At 44.4% G+C, this 20478-nt stretch overlaps 1 protein-coding gene across 1 annotated transcript in view; it reads right to left on the bottom strand.

The window, feature by feature from the left end:
- Positions 1-20478, bottom strand: part of tox3 (TOX high mobility group box family member 3) — a 38627-nt gene that overhangs the window by 16237 nt on the left and 1912 nt on the right. The window contains exon 2 of the mRNA XM_079736676.1: positions 1460-1522. Within this exon, the coding sequence (XP_079592802.1) occupies positions 1460-1522 (63 nt within the window). The remainder of the gene's footprint in view (positions 1-1459; positions 1523-20478) is intronic.

Below are 20478 nucleotides of genomic sequence, written 5' to 3'. Positions count from 1 at the left end.
TTTTGTGTAAGTGCATCGTAAATAAAGCCTGCATACTTATTATAAATCTTAAGAACACAGTCCTTTGGTCACACTGAACAGAGTCATCCCGACCGGGGAAACGTATTATAGGATCCATTTGTAAAAAACATTGTAATCAGAAATATTGATCTCTTTATGGGCGTTGCTGGAAAAACTGCCTCAATCATTAAGAATAAAACCACGGAACAATAACACTGCGTCTGGAACACTGTTCACGTTTCCTTGCACTTTCCTCCCCTGGCCTCTCTTTCTTCCCTCCCTCTCCTCCATAACGCCATCTGGGCCGTAACGCTGGAAACAGTTGTTTCCTTTGATAAAATGCAAATGAGCAGAGCGGTTCTATCAACTAGTACCCCCTGCTCTCCCCCCTCCCCTCACTTACAACCGTCTCTCTCCCTAGCATTGGCCCTCACAGAGGGGCCCTCACAGCTGGCTGTGGGTCCTCCTCACACAACACAAACCTCCTACACGTACACACACACACACACTCCTCAAGTACGGGGGCCCCCAGCGGCCCCAGAATGGAGAGAGGAAGCACCCACTCGAAGCAAACGTGGAGTAAAATTAAAACTTACTCCCATAGTGCTCTTGGGCTTTGTGGTGCAGTCACTCAGACATAAGGTCACACCCCCTCTCCAAACACGTTGACCACATTGGCGTATTTATCCTTTTCATTTTTTGTGTGGAATGTCACAGTGGCGTCCACTACACCAAGTTAATTAAAAAACTGAAACAATGGCCGCCGTTGGCGATGTGGACAAACGCGGCGAGCGGACAATGAGATCCAGTTTTCATCGGGCAAGGCTCTGAGCTTCTATTAGGGTTTGAAAAGCAGACCCATCTTGAAGTATAGTCAGATGAGATTAGTCTGTTTGGCCACAGAGGATGATGGGTATTTCTGGTGTACTTGTCTCTAATGACAGGGCAGTGGAGTGGGTGGAGGGAGACTAAGAACAGTATATTTAGAACACATTTACGTCTTGTTTTGCTTTTTATTTCGCGGTGGAGGAAGACTGTCTCTCATGAAAAGCAAAACCAGCGCCAGGGTCTCGCTCTGTTGTCAGGACCTCTCTCTTGTTTTGACGTGTTCTACCTGGGCTGTCCTTGTAGGGTGCTGATTTACAGTTGCTAACAAGAGGTGTTAGGGTAGTGATTTAGTGTTGGAACACGGCCGATGTTGAGGGTTGACACATATTTGCTAAAGGGCCAAACTGTGTGTGAGGCCGCTGCACTGACAGCTAATTTAAGTCAATTGTTTATCCAGATACTTTCAAACGAGGTCAGCGGTCAAAATAAATACCTTATTGCCCATCACTCAGTTGTTCTCACTTTCATTTTTGGATAATTTTTCTTTGGGGTAATGAAAGAGGTGAGCTAATGACATGCAGACGAGGGACCCAACTCATTTCGCCAATCACACGACTCAAATCATACTCACGTCGCCAGCCGCGAGAAGGGCTCCACTTGCGTCCGTCATGTTCATGTAGTTGTTGTTCTGGAACTGGGAACAGAAGAGAACAACCACCACATTAACCATCAGCGTTTACACCTATCGCAACCCGAACCTACCAAAAACTGCCCTTTTCAAAATGCATGTCCCACTCTGGGTCTGCCCCCTGAATCCACGCTCCACTACTTGGGCAACGTTCACACCCATCGCCAGGGCCCCGTGATTGGGACGCAGCGAGAGGCCTGAGCGAATTGAACGCAACGATAATGAGAAGCTGGCCGGCCCATTCAGCTATTATGGGATGTCAATTACAGAGGCGTTTGCATGACAAAGCAAAGTATCAACATGCAGTGGCAGGTTATTAGCTTCAAGGAGCCCACAGCAGGCCTACCCATCGTCAGGGTAGGAAGTGGGAAGGACTGAAACAAGCAGCGATTGGGGGATAAGTGACTAATTAGCACACAAATGAACATACATATTTGATGTTGGATGATGATCCTCATTTGTGGTTTATACATGTCTTTGTCATTAATATTTGATGTCAATTAGGAGGCAGGAGACGTATCAATCATGTCGTTCACGTCCAACACAAACCAAGTTTGCACATGCAGTACTGATTTCCAATCAGGCTCGGCTGTTAAACAACAAGATGAGCTGTTAAAAAGTGGCGCTTTGGCTGAATAAATAAACTGATAAAAAAAGTGAATGAACGAGTAGAAGGGTGTTGCTGCACGCCCCCCCCCCCTCACCACCCCCTCCCTCCCCCCGTCTTCCACCCACACAGCCTGCTGGCAAAATGGCAGCCACTTCCTTTCTTTTGAGACACAAGCGTGCTGACAGGTAGGAACAATGGGACATAGAATGAAGAATTATGGGTGAGCAGCTGGGCCCGCGAGCACAATACACCTCTGTGTGACTGAGCAGTGTAAACCCAGCCCACACGGCGAGCGGGGAGAACACGAGCTAGCAGAGTCTTCATGAAGTTCCACCGACAACACGGCCCCGTGCTCGCTCTCTCTCTCTTCCTTCCAACCGCGTGCCAGATCCCCTTTGTGTGTTTATTACACTCTTAAATTATGAATGCCCCACAACTTTCATAGACAGAGTGAAAACAGTTTCTTATCTTAGCACTGGGCCAAACAATAGCAGTAACAAATTATGATCAGACTGTACAGAAGAGTACATTAATGTATTTCCCCCGTCTTTTGTGTCTCTGCTTTTTTCAGTCCCTTATTCTTCCTTTATTCTCCGTGGTTGGTGTGTGAATGTAATTACCGAAGGAACTGCTGCTAATCAACTGTGAGTGGGATCCATTAATTAGTCTATGCCTTGGAGAGGCGCTGGCAAATCAGCAGCAATGTTAACAGCGTTACACACCAATAAGTGGGGACACCAGTTCTGCTTGCAGTTGCCAAAGCATGTGGTTTGGGCTCTCTGGCCCCTCGGAGCCAGCGGTACCTGAAGCCGCTTCACACTGGAAGCACAGCTTCCTGCCGCTCTGAGATGTATATCCACACATGGGGGAATATCCAAACAGAAAAGAAAAATCCATAAATGCAAGAATGCACATTTCATTGACAGATGTTCCGCAAGTTCAGCTGTGAAACATCTGCCAATACGTAGCGCCCCCTCTCACACATCCCAGCTGTGTGTAACTTTGAGTCGTGAAATGCTTGGGTTACCTCAGCGGCCCTGGCTGATCATTAACCCCACGTTGGGCTTATCTCAGAAAGGTTACCCTGTCCCTCTACTTCTTTTAGATAGCAAATTGAAGCCGGGCGGATTTGGCCCCTTCTTTTCAAGCAGTGGGAACATTGTGGCGATTACAGGACAGATAGGGCGCCACATGCGGCTGTCTCCATTTCCTCCAACTCTCTTCTCCTCACCATGAATGGGACTGTACTGAACCCGAGAACAGCACGTCGTTTTTGGTTCTAAAAAGAACAATTCTTACCCCTGGCTAAGAGTGAAAGGAGTAAAGAAGATCATAAATCTGTCAATGCATCTTGTAGAATCAACACTCGCTTGTTTTTAACTCGCTGGGTTATCTCTGGATTGTGTTTCCCAAAACATGATCTTTAATTTGAGAGCCTAACAATGAGAAAGCACAACGGAGGGACAACATTGTTAAAGGTCATGTTAAATGAAATTACACCGCATACCATGTTGGCATGAATCCCATTAGCTTCATTAGCAAAATATGCAATCAAAGAGGCAAGGCACCAATTACCGGCGCAATGATCTCTGGACTCAATCTCTGTGAGTGATATTCTATTGTGATTTCAGGGGGGGGGGGGGGGCCTTCAAACACTAGTCTCCAATCTCCGGAAAAAAACTGTGCCTAACATGGCGAGAAATGTCCCCAGCCACCGCCGTATCAATCTTCACCGTTAAAACACTAGCCTAGCGTGGCTAGCCCTTGGGGGGGGGGGGGGGGGGGGTTGGTAGGCAGCCTGACCAGGGAGGAACTTGTGTTATTGTTATTCTCAATTCATATTAAAGAGGGTGAGGGGAGGGGGGGAGGGGGGGAGGGAAGGGAGGGACAGAGTTTAAATGCTCATGTTCATGGCCGTGCTGATTACGTCAACTGCCAAAGTAAATTAGGCGTGAGCGGATTGACTGCACAGCTGACGGTAAGGAGCAGAAATGGGTCATTGATGACAGCCAACGCCGTGCAATTAAAGTGATTTGATATGTCGGACAAACACTGCCGACAGATTTGTAAGAGGGTGCAAACTCAAAATATGTACGCCAACGTAAAAAATCTAAAACCCCATGTAAAATGTACATGTTTCTTTGTATTTCTTGTGGGCTATTTCACCCTATGCAGCCACCTAGTTTGTTAGTGCTTGGCATTTGGTTCTATGAACGTCCTTACTGTACCGACAGCGATATATTGTTTCTCTTTCTTCTGACAAAATTTACTTAAATGTAAATGTATCTCCTCTACATCCATGCAAGAGGGTGTCCAGCAGATTGCACCGAGTAGCTGGAAAAACAAGGTCTCTTTGGGATAGGAGACTTTTATTAAGGCAGTGAATTCATGGCTAAAGGTGCTCTGTAATACCAGCAGCCCTTGGTGCCAGATATGGCAACACTGGGCTGCAAGCCCTGGCCGCAGCATGTTTCTTTTTCTTCTTCTTCTTCTTCTTCTTCTTCTTCTTCTTCTTCTTCTTCTTCTTCTTCTTCTTCTTCTTCTTCTTCTTCTTCTTCTTCTTCTTCTTCTTCTTCTTCTTCTTCTTCTTCTTCTTCTTCTTCTTCTTCTTCTTCTTCTTCTTCTTCTTCTTCTTCTTCTTCTTCTTCTTCTTCTTCTTCTTCTTCTTCTTCTTCTTCTTCTTCTTCTTCTTCTTCTTCTTCTTCTTCTTCTTCTTCTTCTTCTTCTGCACCAGCAGCAGATTTCCTCAATAAGTGTTTGACAGGGGAGAATAAGGAGCTTACATGCAAGCTGCATCACACATGCAGAGACTGCACAGAGACAGAACTCAAACCACTGCACGGCAAAGGAGATCAAGAGACAAGCACACAAATTTGGATTAGTATTCATATGTTTTGGTTAACAGTGTGATTCATTTATTCTAACTGAAATAGTTATGATATACAAAACAGTTTACTCCATTATTGAGCGTTTGGAGGCAGATTAAACAGAATGATTATGATTTGGTCCACCTCCAAAGCGGTATTTACGTAGACATACATAAAAACATGTTATAAACATAAATGTTTATTTTATTTCCCTTGACTGAATGTCCTCCCCCTCCTCAGTCTTGGAATATTCAGCTATACGTCTGCTGGGAAATAAGCAGTCTTGCAGCTATTATGGCAAACAAAATGCTTCCAGCCTCGGGGCAAGCACAATATACCAACCTGACACCCTCTCAACCCCTATATGATGGGGTAACCAGACAGATATTCAGGAAAAATACGATTTTGACAATCATAACCCACACATGTTTACATGAAAGATGTTGGCTTTAACCGTTAACAGCCTAAGATACATTTTCTAGTTTTGCTTTTCTTAAGATTGTGAAAATCTCGCCCTGCATGAGCCAGCTTGGAGCAATGGACTTCTCCGTGTAGGGAAAATACAAGTCAAACCGATGAGTGTGCACTGCCTACATCTGCATTTATCACACTACACTCACCCCACTTTGATTCAGAGTATGGACCCATGAATAAATGCAGCAGAACACCCCAAGGTTAAAGCAGGAGCGAATCAAAGAGATGGCACACATGAAACAAAATCACAAGCCAACGTTGGTTTTATTCCATCGACAAAAATAAGGGCTTCGGCACATCGCAGCCCGGCTACAGGGGAACATCTCAAAGTCCCAATATCCGTGTTGTCTTTCAGCAGGTAAGAAACGTGGACGCATTCCTCCGCCCCGTGGAAAAGCCCCAAACTAATTCAATCAGCGGCAAAAGCTTTTCCAGAAACATATCAACTGCTGACAAGTGATTTTACAGTGGAGCTTGAGCTGGGTAATCACAGCCCAGCCTCTGTTCCCTGGAACATGACACTGGTGTTAATATGTTCTCCAGTGGCTCTCTATAAAAACCGTGCAAAAACATCACCGTTAAAACCCAACCGCCCATTCAGAGAAGCCCAGAGTCATTTGCTTAGTATTCTTTTTTTTTTATGTTGCAATTTCCTTTTTCGGTGCCTGGCGTGACGCCAGGTTACAACCTTTCATTTACTCAGGGTAGATGAGGGTAGAGAGCCAGACCCAGGGGAAAAAAACATCATAACCTCATGGTTCCATCCATCGTGGTCGGATCCGGTCGCAGCGTTGCTCAAACAACAACAACAACAACAAAAATAACTCTGGGCGAGTTATCTCCTGAATGCCCAGGCCCGTCCTGCCAAACACCCGTCCATTTACAAGCCAGTGCAGCGCAAACACTCTGCAGCTGCCTCTCCGCCATCACAAGGCCCATTCACGCCCAGCAGGGCCGCTACACATGCAGTGCCAAGCTGACATATTTAGATACATACCCCCTCTCCTCCACCTCCACCACCCCCTCACCCTCCTCCAGTACACACTCCTGCCTTACGTGTTCAGCAGCAGCGGTCCATTTGTAAAGCGAACCCCATGGCGGGGCGTGCTCACACCCGTTGGCTCACGCGTCCCGTTCTGGTCAGCGGGCCGAATCAATTTGGGTCTCGGTGAAAAGAAAAAACACCAAATATATACACTCCCCTGGTCCAGCGCCATTTTTTGAAGGCCATTAAAAGCACATAGATGCTCTGCATGAATCCTCTAGGTGAAACACCTAAAGGATCATCTCCGTGTTCCTCTATCTACCCATCCCTGTCGACGTGGGAGGGGTCTTGTCCGTGCAGATGGCTCCGGCCCAGATACCAGGAGTTCTGATCCAGGGTTAGTCTCAAGCAGGTGGACGGTCGTGTTCAGCTAGATACTCTGATGGTCTTCTGTTTTACCCTGCTGTTCCCACTGGCGACCGCTGCGTCCTGGATTAGCATCTTCACGGTTGGTCTTTATGAAGCTTGGGGCCCCTAGAGGGGCCGTTTAGACCCTCGCTGGGAGCTCCAGGAGGCCGTAAAAGAACCACCTGTTTCCTGGTTCCACCGCCGCAGCTCCTGGGCAGTGGACGGGAGCGCAGGCCTCTGACTCAGTATCGTGGTCGAGGTGCCTTGGCTTCACGCGCAGATTGACTTGAGAGTTAATGTGTTCCCCTGTAACTTATGGAAAATATAATCACTACTTTTCTATGAAATGCGAGAGCGTGGAATTACAAGGGGTTTAGCTTGGAGCTCAACCAGACTGGGGCCCCAGCTCCCTGCGTTACACAGAGTAGACATGAAAGTAAGTATGCACAGCTTGCCAGAATGACAACCCTAAACAAATAGAAAGAGCGCACGTGTTTTCATAACACGCCGTGCAGCATTGTGTTCTAGGAGCCCGTTCGTTATATAATTGATGACAGATATGTTAAACCCTTTTCTGTTTGAATCGCTGTGTTTAGAAAGTTACATCGGAGTGACGTTCATGTTTAGCACCGACATGGGGCCGTTGCCAAAATGATGCATAATCTCTTCTCCATTCAGGATATTGTCACACAGAAACAGTGTTTTTAATTTCACACATCCTTTATCCTTATTTAATCTATCTACGGGTCACTAAAGGACATTTTCAGATGACTGATGTAATGTGTTTTCACAGAATAGCATATTTCTCTTCTCCATCGGTGCGGTTCCCATCCTCCCCCACCTTGCTGCTACACCAGCGATGAACACAATGAGGCTGAGGATACATGTTTGGTTTGGCCCGCTCTCCAGAGGCCTGCGAGATGCTGCCAAAACAAAGATGGCCTGGGCATTTGTCAAAATAGTACTTAAGGCCCAACAACGACTACTTCCAACACGATGCAGGTCACCATTCAACATCCCACTCGTACAAACTGTGTGTCTGCTTAAAGCCCTTAAAACCAAATCCTAAAAGAAAGCACACAAGCTAAATGGGGCTCCATCTTTGATCTGCTGGGGTGCAGAGCCATTGGCCCGGAGCCACAAAGGGTTTAGCAAAAAAGCAGAAAGGTCTCAGAAAACATGGTGGTGCAGCTTTCTCCCAATGTCCACCGTGGCACAGAAGACTCCTCAGAAAGCGAGTGCGTAGTCGTGGCTGGCTGGACGGGCTTGTCCGGGGCTCTGCCTTACAGCCAGGTCTAAAGGCTGCTCACTCTCACTGGCTTTGAAGTCATTTCACATGAAGATGCTATCTGAGCTGCGGTGTTAGCCACACTCACTTTCCTCCACTTACACATCCTCGTGCTATAGTACACAATCGAAGGCTGCCGTGGCTTCAAGGGCGCTGCTATTTGAGACGCACGGTAAAATGGCGTACGAAAGGAAGGAATTTTTTTTATGGGCGGGTAGAAATTAATTTGTTTTTTCTCGGCAAGGGCAATGGTGGTGGTGTGCTATTTCTTTTTGTCGGATGGCTATGAGCTCTGGGACCCTGATCCAAATAAAGCCATTGAAAGCTGCTCAGAGTGGAGTCTTCTCTTATTGCTCTAGCAACACAGACACATTTCTGAATTCCCAAGGTGCCATTACTGGCTAATACAGTCATTATAACTGGCTTGGGAATGTGCAGAGTCGAGGGTTTTTAGACAGGATTCCATTTGACTCGAGGATAGAATAATTGTGTTACATTACACATGTAAGTAAAAGGAAAAGGGTTTATTTAATGTGTTTATTTTCATTCAACCAAACGATGGTTAAGTTGGCGTTTCATAATCAAACATGAACCATATTTTCCATTTAAGATGTAATGTGGTGGAACAGAATGTGTTTGTGTTGCCACAGCCTCAGAATGCATGCAAAAAACTAAAAAGAAATCATGGATTTCGATTTAAATCCGAGATGGACATCAATGTAGTCAAACTTCTGGACAAGAACACACCACAAAACGATATTATCCAATTAGGAAGCTTCAGGTCACCGCAAGGCTGTTACTAATGCCTGTGGTCTGTGGCCTTGCTTTGACTTTACATTAGCTCACTGCTTGTCGTGTCCTACATGTTTTGATTCGCGGGGCTTACAGAGGTGTGTCGGATCTCCAGCGCTCCCATATCGTTTGGAGTTCTCATAAACAGCCGAGGAGACGAGAACAAACTGTCCAGCCGTTCAATCTATATAAATAAATTTAAAAAAAATCGCAAAACTACTGAGCAGTGACTCATATATCAGAGTATTTTTCACCGGGGCGCTGACTGTATTAAACAAATGACTCGGACTGCAGTGGGAGAGTGAAAGAACGCAGTATACAGAGCAGAGGTTATTGTCTAATTTAAATCCTGGCTGTCTTCCCAGAATCGGACCACATTCCAATTTGTGACCGTGTTGCTTGGCGCTGGCCTGACACGGGCCTGGCTGCGAGCACTCTGGGGGCCGGGCTCCAGAAAAGTGCCTTGCTCAACTCTGACGTTCCCCAGGTACTGGGGGAGCTGTACTGTATGGCACGACGGGGGGGGGCGAACGAGAAGCACAGGCATGGCCTGGCATGTTCCTGCCTGGGTGTGATTCCCGCACGTGCCTTCCTTATCCTTACCCGCCCCTCTTCCGGAAGTTTTTGCGATAACGTAGCTGTGCTCATTACGCCCGGGTGTTGCACCCATACCCTCTCGTCGAGAGAGCATGTGCATCACACTGCCGAAGCTGCTTCTGCTGCTGCATTACTTCTGGGTTCCACAATACAGAGGCAGCTGGGAGAGACGCCTGTGTGTGTGCACCCATCACGGTGAGCAGTATCTTTGGAAAAGCAATTAGCAGTTTCAAGCGTCCTCGCTCCGTCCCGCTATTGTCCGTTCGTCGGGGTGATTGACAGCCCACCAGGCCACCATTAGCCATGCTGATGGCCGCTCCGCTGGAAACGCTGTCGGTCGTTCTGGCCGTGTGTTTTTTTTATTTCTGTGACCCCGAGCCCTAAAGCTAAGTGTTTCACTCATGTTTTTAACAGTGGTTAAACTCTCTAAATGTCATTTTAACATTTCCCCCACTTCAAGCGCACGGCCCCCCCCCCCCCCCCCCCCCCCCGACTGAAATAATTACAAACACTACAGCTTTTCGTTTGCTATCCGCTTTGTATCCATATCATCACGGTAACATTCGAGAAAAAGGGATTATGCACAAAAGCAAAGACATGCTACAGATCTGCTTAGTCATAACAGGAGAGGAAGAAGGAACGGTTCCATTCGTCAGCGCGCGGCTCCAGGACGCAGTTCAAAGGCTCGGTAAGTGACAGGCTGTCGGGGCTACTGAGTCATGGCGTGTTTCTAAGTGCTTCTTTGTTTTCAATAGAACGAAGCAGCGAGGCTTGACTACTGAAACATAGGAAATAGGTAAAGAGCATGCAACCAAAATCATGTTTGTTCGTGTCTGACGCCGATCCAGGAACATATGAATGTTCCCAAATCCAGGAACATTATGAGAGTTATCCAGGGGGTTGGAAGACCAAATAATATCCAAGTGTGTGCTGCTTATTAGTGTGGTATAAGCATCAATAAACGGTATTGTTTAGGGAATTCGAAAACACGTTAGACTTAATCACGCCTTAATCACATTCTCAAGGTATAGTCATTTAGTTTGCGGTTCTGTTTTTACTATTTTAAAACAGTCGTTATACTAGTTATTTTGTTTGTGGAAACGTATATCCCTGTCATTTAATTGCATCGTAACTTAAGCGTTAAGACACCACAGACCACGCAGTTGAAAACAAAGCAAAGCAAAACTTTGCTGACGTATTTGGGGGTGTTTTGGGCCTTGACCCCTGCTAATACCTTGAGGGGGAGTTTCACCTCTAATGCCTTAAACTGGAACACAAGCAAAGCCCCCCCTTCCACCACCATTACTTGTCATTTGTCTTTGTTGAACTCCTGCAACCTCATTCCAGAAATAACATGCCAAAGGCACACACGTTTCCACCGCAGTACAGACAAACACAAGCTGTTGGTGTTTGCAGGCAGGTAGGAGATAAACGTTAACGTTGAGCCACTGAAGTTAAACTGTAACTTTATGTTGACCCTTCGGTAAGAGATTCAAGGTGCATAACATCCATTTGATGAATCTCATAATCTGTGCATATGATTGACGTTGCTATGCGAGAGGTTTACTTAATAGGGGATGATTAATGTGTGCATAAGAGTCAATGTCTTGGGAGCATACCTACATAAACACAATTCAAAATCTAGGTCTTGTTTTACTCTGGGGGCGAAGAAACAACACACTGCATCTCATTACATTTAAGACGCTGTTGAGGAAAGACTTGTTAGAGAGCATATTACCAAAAGAAATAAACAGAGCTGGAGAAAATCTGCTGAATCAAATCATTATTCTGCAATTAGTTATCAATCGTAAAGTCTGATTTCAATAGGGGTCACTATTCTTCTATGACATTCAGCTTTAACTGAGATGAGATTATATAATTCCCACTGTCAACCTGTCTTTTGCTAATTTACCTGCAGCCAGGATAGGAGAAACGGTGGCCACATCGGTGGAGTAAATCTCTCTATTCACCCCCCTAAACACATTGACCCAATTAGCCTGCGATCCAACACTGTTTTTCACTGTTAGCCTTTTCTATACTTTAGAAAAAAAACATGAAATATCAGTCCATGCCCGTTTTAAAACACGCTGCATTATGTAATCAAAGCTACACCGAAACATGGATGGCAACAATAGCATGTCTGTATCCAAATCTGCCGCGTCTGAAATATTCCCCATCACGATTTAACGTGACTGATTGGCCATTGGGAGGCAGGCTCGGGGATATCACTTCAGAGGCCTGTAATTGAGCGGATTTCACTTGGGAGAAGGTTTTCTGCTGATAACCACACACACATTCTATTTTTAACACACACTTATTTTTGTAGCTGTGCCAGTGCACATCAAAATTATGATGCTTGCAAAAAAAATTGCACTATATAGGCCAGTTCACGCTCTGCCTGTCATTCCCTTTAAAAATGCTAATCCATATCATATTTAATAGCACGCTTTTCCACACTACCCCCTCTCTGCAGCCGGGAAGGAATTATTTGCCTGTTTGGCCTGGTCAGTGCAAAGTTGTCAGATCCAGAAACTCACGAGATAAGGGAACACAATTGGCCCCAGGGTTGCCATGGCGCCCTCTGACACATTAGTACAATAGTAACATTCTGCATCTAAGAAGGTTACTTCTTCCAAACTTATGTGTATTTTTGTGGTTATTTGTTGGTTGTACTGGTTGTTGAAGTATCCTGAGTTCATTGTCTTATATTGCGATGCATTGGGCGGTAATGGCATCATATGATGGCCTCTGTTTATGAAGGCAAAATTAATATCCTTGGCTTTCAATTTGTATTCCTTGGCCCTTGGACAATTTACTTTTACCAACAACTGATTGAACAGTTTTAATAGCCAGTGGTAATCAATGTCCTTGTGTCTTGCTGAACGTTATTCGCGTAAAGATCAATGAGGTGATTAAGGTGAGAGCGAAACACCTCGTCAGTTGAACTATTTGGTGTCGGACCAGACTGCCGATATTAAAACCTGGCAGGTGACCATTACATCATACTGAACACGAGGCAGCTGCTCCCAGTCATCAACTAAAGAGGAAAATTGGCAGTCGATGTTATGTTTCATTTGTCCATTCCAGGTGCATCGTCGCCGAAGCTTCTAGAATTCTCTGCGCATTCATCAGCTGTACCATTTAGTTCTGTTAAAAGCTTGCAGTGCTGGACTGAAGGGTTTTAGAAGAACAAGGAACATTAATAGTTACTTCTGCGACAACCGGGCCTGTGAACTGCTGATGGGGCTCATCTGGGGATGATGGGATTTCTCTGTTTTGACTGCAGAGAGGGGAGCCTTGTGTCAGGGGACCAATAATCTATAGGGGCGAGAGGCACTGTCAGGTGCCCAGATAGAACGCACAAGTCTTCCTAATGCTACTGTGCTGCACCTTCTGCAACTAAAAAGCTCTCAGTTATGGCTGTTATTGTTAGCAAAAATGTTTACATCCATATAACCTTCTTATTAAACGCAGTAGCTCAGTTGGTCTTTGTTGGTATGATTAGTGTGGACATTTACCAAGGATTGTTTAGATTTTGTTACATTGTGAATTAATATTTAAAACAAACAAGAACAGCGGTTACATGCTATATGTGTGTACATGTCAAGGCGGGCGACATATGTCCACCAAAGCGTAATCCTTCTGAACATTATGCCCTTGTGAAATATATAGCATGAATCCCCATGAAGGAAAAAGATAAAAAGCCATCAGATAATGGCCAATAAAAAAATATCTTCCATGCTAATCCCATGCAGGTAATTATGACACCCATACTGGTCTGCTATTATGCTGACATTATACTGCTGCCAAGAAAAGTGCTCAAGGCAGACAGGGACACTGACACAAAACACAAAGACTTATTTACACTTTAAATCTCATTCATTATGGACGACACAACAAAAAAAAGGGCAAAAAAAACAAACATAAAGCTGTTCTTTTTCCAAAACACTCGACCGGGGCTCTGGGGGGATGATTTGTCATTGTTTTTCACCGCTAGCTCACCTACACTTAAAACATGATCCTTCTGGATTTTAATTAAGCACCATGGGGCCTCCCATGGGGCCGGGAGAACCTTGGCAAAGAAAGTCCCATTGATTTATGCACTACTCTGTTGTTTCTGCTTGACACTCAACTATTAGGACGCCCTGGTGATGAATCTGCTGACAGGGAAACAGTTCCTGTTTTGTGATATAAATGCATTTGGTAATTGGGTGCATTGTGTTCCTAGTCAAACATGTCTGAAATGCAATCCTGGAAAACCAGCCGGCTCAAATCGGTAAATAAGCCTATTGAAATCTGTTGCAGCTCTCTCACATGCACATTCAACACATATGCCGATTGCATAGCGGTGGTGAAGGGAGACAGGTGTACAAGCATCCCCGGACTTTTTAATTAGTCGCCGACAGAATCCACCACACTAATTAAAGAGTAGCCGCACCTGATTAAGCCTTGACATGGGCCTCTCTGACCTCCCTTTAGTTAGAAGCCATGTTTGTGTGGTGTGTGGCTTGCACTAACACACAAACAACAACAGTTGTTTATCAGCGTCAGAGTTTCTGGCTCTACAACTCTTAGATGGTTTAGGCTCAGGTTTTAAACCTCCGAACTCTTTGGGATGTTAAGATGTAAAACGTATCAGAGGTAGAGGCCGAGTGCCTGTTGACTATCAACCCATTTGCCTAAGTTTCACAAGTCAAAGTGACAAATTCCGAGGAATGATGAACTGCGATGAGATAGAAATGGTCAGACACAAAAAACATGGAGTACAAATGAAATATCCACAATCTGCTTTCCAGAAGAAAGCAGCGTTACTGAAGATTGGGTCATGTAGCAAAAAGGCCCTATGGCTTTCACAATCCCCCCATGTGATGCAATAAACGCTCTTCTTGGGATATAATTTCAATGCATTACATGTTTTACACAACAAGAACATTAATACCCACATGGTATATTTCGTATATTTAATCCGTCAAGTGTGAGCATTATCCAGGGGTTAGAAAGGCAAAATAATATTCATGTTTGTGCTACTTATTACTGTGGTATATGCTCATGAAATGTATCAATAAAAGGTATTAATCAAGGTATTCCCGTTCAGATGTTTTCCTTAAAGAGCCGTAATCCCATTTTCAAGGTATAGTGTCAATTATTTTGCGGTTCTGTCATAAATATTTGGCCTGTTAAGCCCTTTGAGACTGTAATGGTGATTAAGGGCTACACAAATAAAATTGAATTGAACTGAACTGTGCCTTCACTATTTTAAAACAATCAATCTACTCGTTTCTTTGTTTGAGTGGAGACGTACACCACTCTCCAATTATATTACATCTTTACTTAAGCTTGACGACACCTCTTCTGCCTCCAACTCATTTGACACCAGAAAGGGATGGAGCTGCAGATCAATGGCCATCTCTCCACCCCGAGCCCTGTTCCCAGCCACGGGGAGGCCTGGCGTGGGGATCCTTGTGACGGGTGCGCACTGGCGTGCAGTGGGAGTCTCCGAGCTATGGGGGGGAACTGTGGACTCGCCGCGATTAACTTGTGGAACTGCTGAAGGTCAGCGCCGCTGAGCGGAGCAGCCACGAGCTTTCATAAACCCATGCAGCGTATCATTATTTTCCAAGTGTTTCATTATGGACGGTTAACCTTGGCTAACTCTGAGCTAACACTTTAATCAACTGCCTCCAATGCTTTTGATACCATGTAGTCGCTCAGCTTTGCTTTTATCAGCAGGAGGAAATAAAGGGGCAGGGAGCTGTGTGCTGCTGGATCTTTATTTAAGAGGTGCTGTGAGGGTAGGGGAAGGATTGTCAATAAGAGCGCAGGAACGAGCCCACAGTCAGCCCTGTCCGCAGTGCTGTCTTGTTCCACGTGACTCCGCTCAACATCTGCATAAACCTGTTTTCATATTTATTTTCCTAGCAGAGCGTGCATACTGACCTTCCCCATCCCCTCTGAGAAAGCTTCTTCTATCTAGACCATATGATATGATTGGCTTCACGGCATTCAGAGTCCTCTCAGCATTCAGCCCGGCACTACAAAGCAGATAGTGTCAGTCAGACACCCACTCAAGGCCCCTGTCTAGTGTCTACAGTGTAGATGAGCTGTTAAACAGAAAACGTATGGAACTGAACAACAATGTCGTTTTCTGAATGTAAGGAGAAGACTTAAGAGATGTAAAAGAAGAAACTTTATTTTTTGCAATTGTCAGTGTCATTAGACGTGAACCATGAATATAAGTTAATTAATACTGCATTCATGCAAACAACAGATTGTAGTTAGCAACATATTTTAATACACTATCCAGTTCAGTATTCAGAGCTAATAGTGTGTGTGTGTCAGTGTGTGTGTGTGTGTGTGTTTGCGTGTGTGTGTGTGTGTGTGTGTGTGTTTGCGTGCACGTTTGTGTGTGTGTGTGTGTGTGTTGGGGTGTGTGTGGGTGCGTGTGAGCATGCATTTGGCGCCCATTGTCTAGGCTTGTTTAACCAGTCTGGGTGATATTTGCACACCTGCCTCCATTGTCAACCCTTAAAGTTTGACAGGGAGCCACGCGGCCCGGTTGGGCGGTGTGATGGCGCTGGTCAGATCAACAACTATTACCTCTTGGTTATCGGACGCTACAAGGGGGAAAGAGAGATTTGTATTCCTGCACCCTACACAGAGTACATAATTACTTGTATAAATACAATTGTGCTTAGGGAATTTTTCGATATATGATTATTAAAGCAGTTGAGGGCCTAGCCAGGAAAGTATTTTCATTTGAAAAAGAAAATATTGTTGCGTGCTTTCAAAAGTAATTTATCCTTGTGTGGCCATCAATGGCCTGTTGAGTTACATACAAGAATACATTTCTTATTATAGAATACATGCTTTTCTGATAACCACTGTAACATAATAGCTGGACGCATTAAGGCAGGCAATGATTATTGAAGGAACAAACCAGGAAGTATTGACCAATCATTTTCAATTCATTTTTTCCATTTTATGAGTCAACGAGGCTAATGCTGTATGAGATCCAGCAAAATACAATCTGATTCATATCTTTCACGATGGGGGAAAAAATAATAATGTGGGTTGTATATATTGAGGCATATGCTTCTAAGAACTGTTTAATAAGCATATTTCCAGGAAAAAGTCACTTGTATGAGATTTCACTTTATTTCCCATTTGGGCTATACTGAATATGTATCCCCACAAATGACTCAAGAAGTATCTAATAAATTACAAAAGGTAATTCAAATGTACATCTGCATAATGTTTTATTATTAATCAGATGATGGGGGGAAAGGTTGTTGGATTCATTTAAAATGAACAGCATGTGACATTTAAGAACAAAAGGCGCTAGATAATGTTAGGTTAAGGTGAGGATAAGGTTGATTAAACTAAATATTCAGAACAAGATCTCTCTGGTCCTGAATGAATCCTGAAACCATCACGTCATGAGGATAATAATTAAGGATGGAGGGATATTGGTTTGAACTGTGGAAACATAAAACTGTCCTTTTAAAGGTTAGAAGCTCTGTTTATTTTAGTAGACAACACAGTGGGTTGTCTTATATCCTATATCTATCATGTATATCCAAACCTTTACTCTATCATTAAGTCTAAGGATCAGAAATGCTGACATAACCATTACTGCAGTGACATACATCATAAATGCATTCATTTTATAGTTGCAAAAAGCACACATTATGGCCAATAAAGCAGCGCATGGAATATTTCAATGGGGCATTTGAGTTGTGATGACATAACCGTTCTTGTTGCAACCTGCAATACTGCAAAACTTCAGTGTGCGTTTGCTGGACTGGAAGCCCAGTCTTGTATTTAATGACTTTCTTTAAACCAACAGAAGCACACAGGAAAGAAAAAAAATAAATAACCTTTATCGTAGTTATTTTTTTTACACAGTGACCGCAGAGTGTTTAAAGTGATATGGAACATACTATAGCATCCACGTTCCACCAGATGTTCGTATAAGTCAGACTTCTTGGCTCCGTATAGATTCGGAGCCTATAGCCACTGGAACCTCTTTAAAATACAGCAACAGCAGAAGTGGAACAAATTTAGTATGGCTTAATTTGTTCATTTGGAGTGGGTGTTTGTGTACATGGATGTGTGTGCCATGTGTGAGAATGTTTGGATTATGTATGCATGCGCACATTGATCTGTGGTGGCTAGCATAGTAAGCTGGGGACAACCAGGGCATCTCAAACCTTGGTTGGTTAAATTAGACAGAAGCAATCATCATTCTATCTTTCTACCAATATCCCTCCAACATTAGGTAAGGTCATTGCACAATTGCTTGAGGACTCGTGGTGTGAAGCTTACAAGAACAATTGGTAAACAAAGTGACATCGAGGGTACAATGCAAATGTCCAGTTTGGTGTTGATTTTTGATTGAATGAGCACAATCAACACGCACGTCAAGATCTGCGTCCGGGTTTGCATGTCATCGAACAACACACTGGGATAGCATCTTGGATAGGGCGGTCTTAAAATAACACTGTGATCTCAAAGGGAAATAGGTGTCTTACTAAATCAACCAAGCAAGGTCCGTGACATTGAGAGAGATTCTGAGAAGCTCAATGGCTGTTCACTTCCTGGAACGGGGAGGGTGAAGGGGGGGGACTAAGCAGACAACCTGTTAGGTTAACACCCCCCAACCCCCAGCCAGCCCAGCCCTCCACCATTTAAAGTAGTGTTTGGATATGTTTAGATTGCGTGTGATGAAATGGCACCAGCTGTGTACACTGGAGAGACGCACACAGCCCTCCAATCGCGTCTTAACCCCGTCAGTACCGACCGACCGAAGACCCAGGGAGACAGAGCCCGAGGGGGGGGGGTGACCTAGGAGCAGCCCAGTCCACCAGAAGGAGCAAACGATTCACGAATATGTAGCAGTGATGCAACATACCAAGTATCCTGTCTCTCGTTTTCCTATGGTTCCTTAATGACTCGTTTAGTGCTCCTCCACGGTGCGATTAGGGCATGATAAACAGCCAGGTCCATGTTTGATGTGTTGTTTGGTTACTTTAGACTCAGCTCTGCACGTCTTAGTGTTTTCACACAGCCCTGTGATGGCTGTGGCTTAATCATTGCGCCAGCTGAGACGGTGGGGCCGCCCCCTACCTGATCATCGCTTTTACAACACACTTAGTCTTCCTCATCACAGATGAGTGGCTAATAAAATCGAAAGTAGATGTTTAATACATCCTCAAGGGGAACTTTATCTGTGTCCATTCGTGGAGAAATCAGAGTCTCGGGCCCACAGGCTTTCATAATCATTTATAAAAGCAATCTTTTTCAAGAGGGTAATATCTTGCTAGATGAGGCATTGAGTTAACCTCATATATAATATACTTGTTCTTACTTCTTTCCACATGTGGATAACTCCCATAATCAACAACGCCTATTAAAGGTTATATGCTGTATATAGTATTGTTGAATGACACTGTCATATTTGAATGCACATACAAAAGTATATTTTTGCCACTTATCCATTCCATTTGTCTTCTTTCTAATTGGTTTACACAAGCATGACAGAAAATCCTGGAGCACTGCAAACATAAAGCTTTGTGGAAGTGTAAGGAACATTGATATAATCTTGTGGAAGGCTGTGGGAACTTGTAAAAACATATGAGGATGACTGACTTGATGATCCTCAGATCGCCTCTCAGGTTGAGATCAACAAAACATCCAAAAAAGATGGACACAACCAAACAGCGGTACGATGTCTGGGAAGATGTTGTTATTAGTTTCATGAGGTAGCCTTTCTGTCTGCCTGTCTTTTCCAATCCACTATTTCCGTCTGATCTCCCTCAATTCATCAGCAATTGGTCCAAGTGTGCTGAGACGTTAAAACTATTGCCCCAAGCTAGTTCTAATCTTGAATATAAATGATCAAATGTGTTTAATATTTCAGTTTTGAAACCACCTCATGATTAGACAAGAACTGACTCCCCCAGCTCAATGATACATCTGAAAATAGTTTCTAACAGCTCACGTCAACAGCTTGCTGCCTTGACAGTGATACATTGACAGTTTAATTTTCCAGACGTCTGGCTTATAAATCTAAAACCGGGGACTTTATCTAAAACTATAGTGCCTTTTGTTTCCAAGCGCTACTTTCAATAGCTCTGTTACCTGCGCAGTGCAAACTAAATGAAATGTATCACAACAAAAAGGCAAGAGCGAAAGCCCCAGGGAAATGAGAGACGCCCTGCAAAACCCTTGGTTTGCATATGGGCAGGATGAACTCTATTATAGCTACTGCAAGCTCCATCCATTCCTCCTAAGGATAATACACTCTAATGACACGATTCTCTCTTGTGCCTTCCTTGTTCCTTCATGTTAGTGTCCAAAACTGGCAGCTTCATTAGTTGTAACCATAGTACCTAATTAGCTTTGTGCCACTCATGTGAACACTCCGGTTAATGTTGGGAGAATCGGGGATGTTTAAAAGGCTCCTTGCACGCTGTCATTGAAAATACTGTTTGTAATTTCCTGGACCGATCTGTGCTGGATACAGCTTTGGCAGAACTGCAAAAGCTAGTGACTCTTGTAATTACTTCCGGAATACCAATAATTGAAGGGATGATAAGAGGAGTGCTGCTTCACCTCTCTGGATCACATCCTCAGCGTGAGAGATGTCCTGGAGGGAGCGGAGGCCCATACCATGCTGCTACCCTACAATAGCCCTGAAATACTACCACCTTATGACGATGCAGCGGGAACATGTTGCGAGTAGCATGGGGTGTATGTCTTACCACCACTACTTAATGCATATTAGGAGAGACACTGGCTCCCCCTCGACCACATCACCACTAGCACCCACCTCTCCATGCCTCACCAGTGTTTCTCTCATGCAGCAGCAGTAGCATGTCAGCCAATCACAGGCGCGCGTGGAGCGCGGTGTGCTTGGAGCGATGATCTGGCCCTGCTATT

This window comes from Pollachius pollachius (assembly GCF_949987615.1).
Source record: "Pollachius pollachius genome assembly, chromosome: 5".
Classification (NCBI taxonomy): Eukaryota; Metazoa; Chordata; class Actinopteri; order Gadiformes; family Gadidae; genus Pollachius; species Pollachius pollachius.
This window is presented reverse-complemented; position numbering and strand designations above follow the sequence as displayed.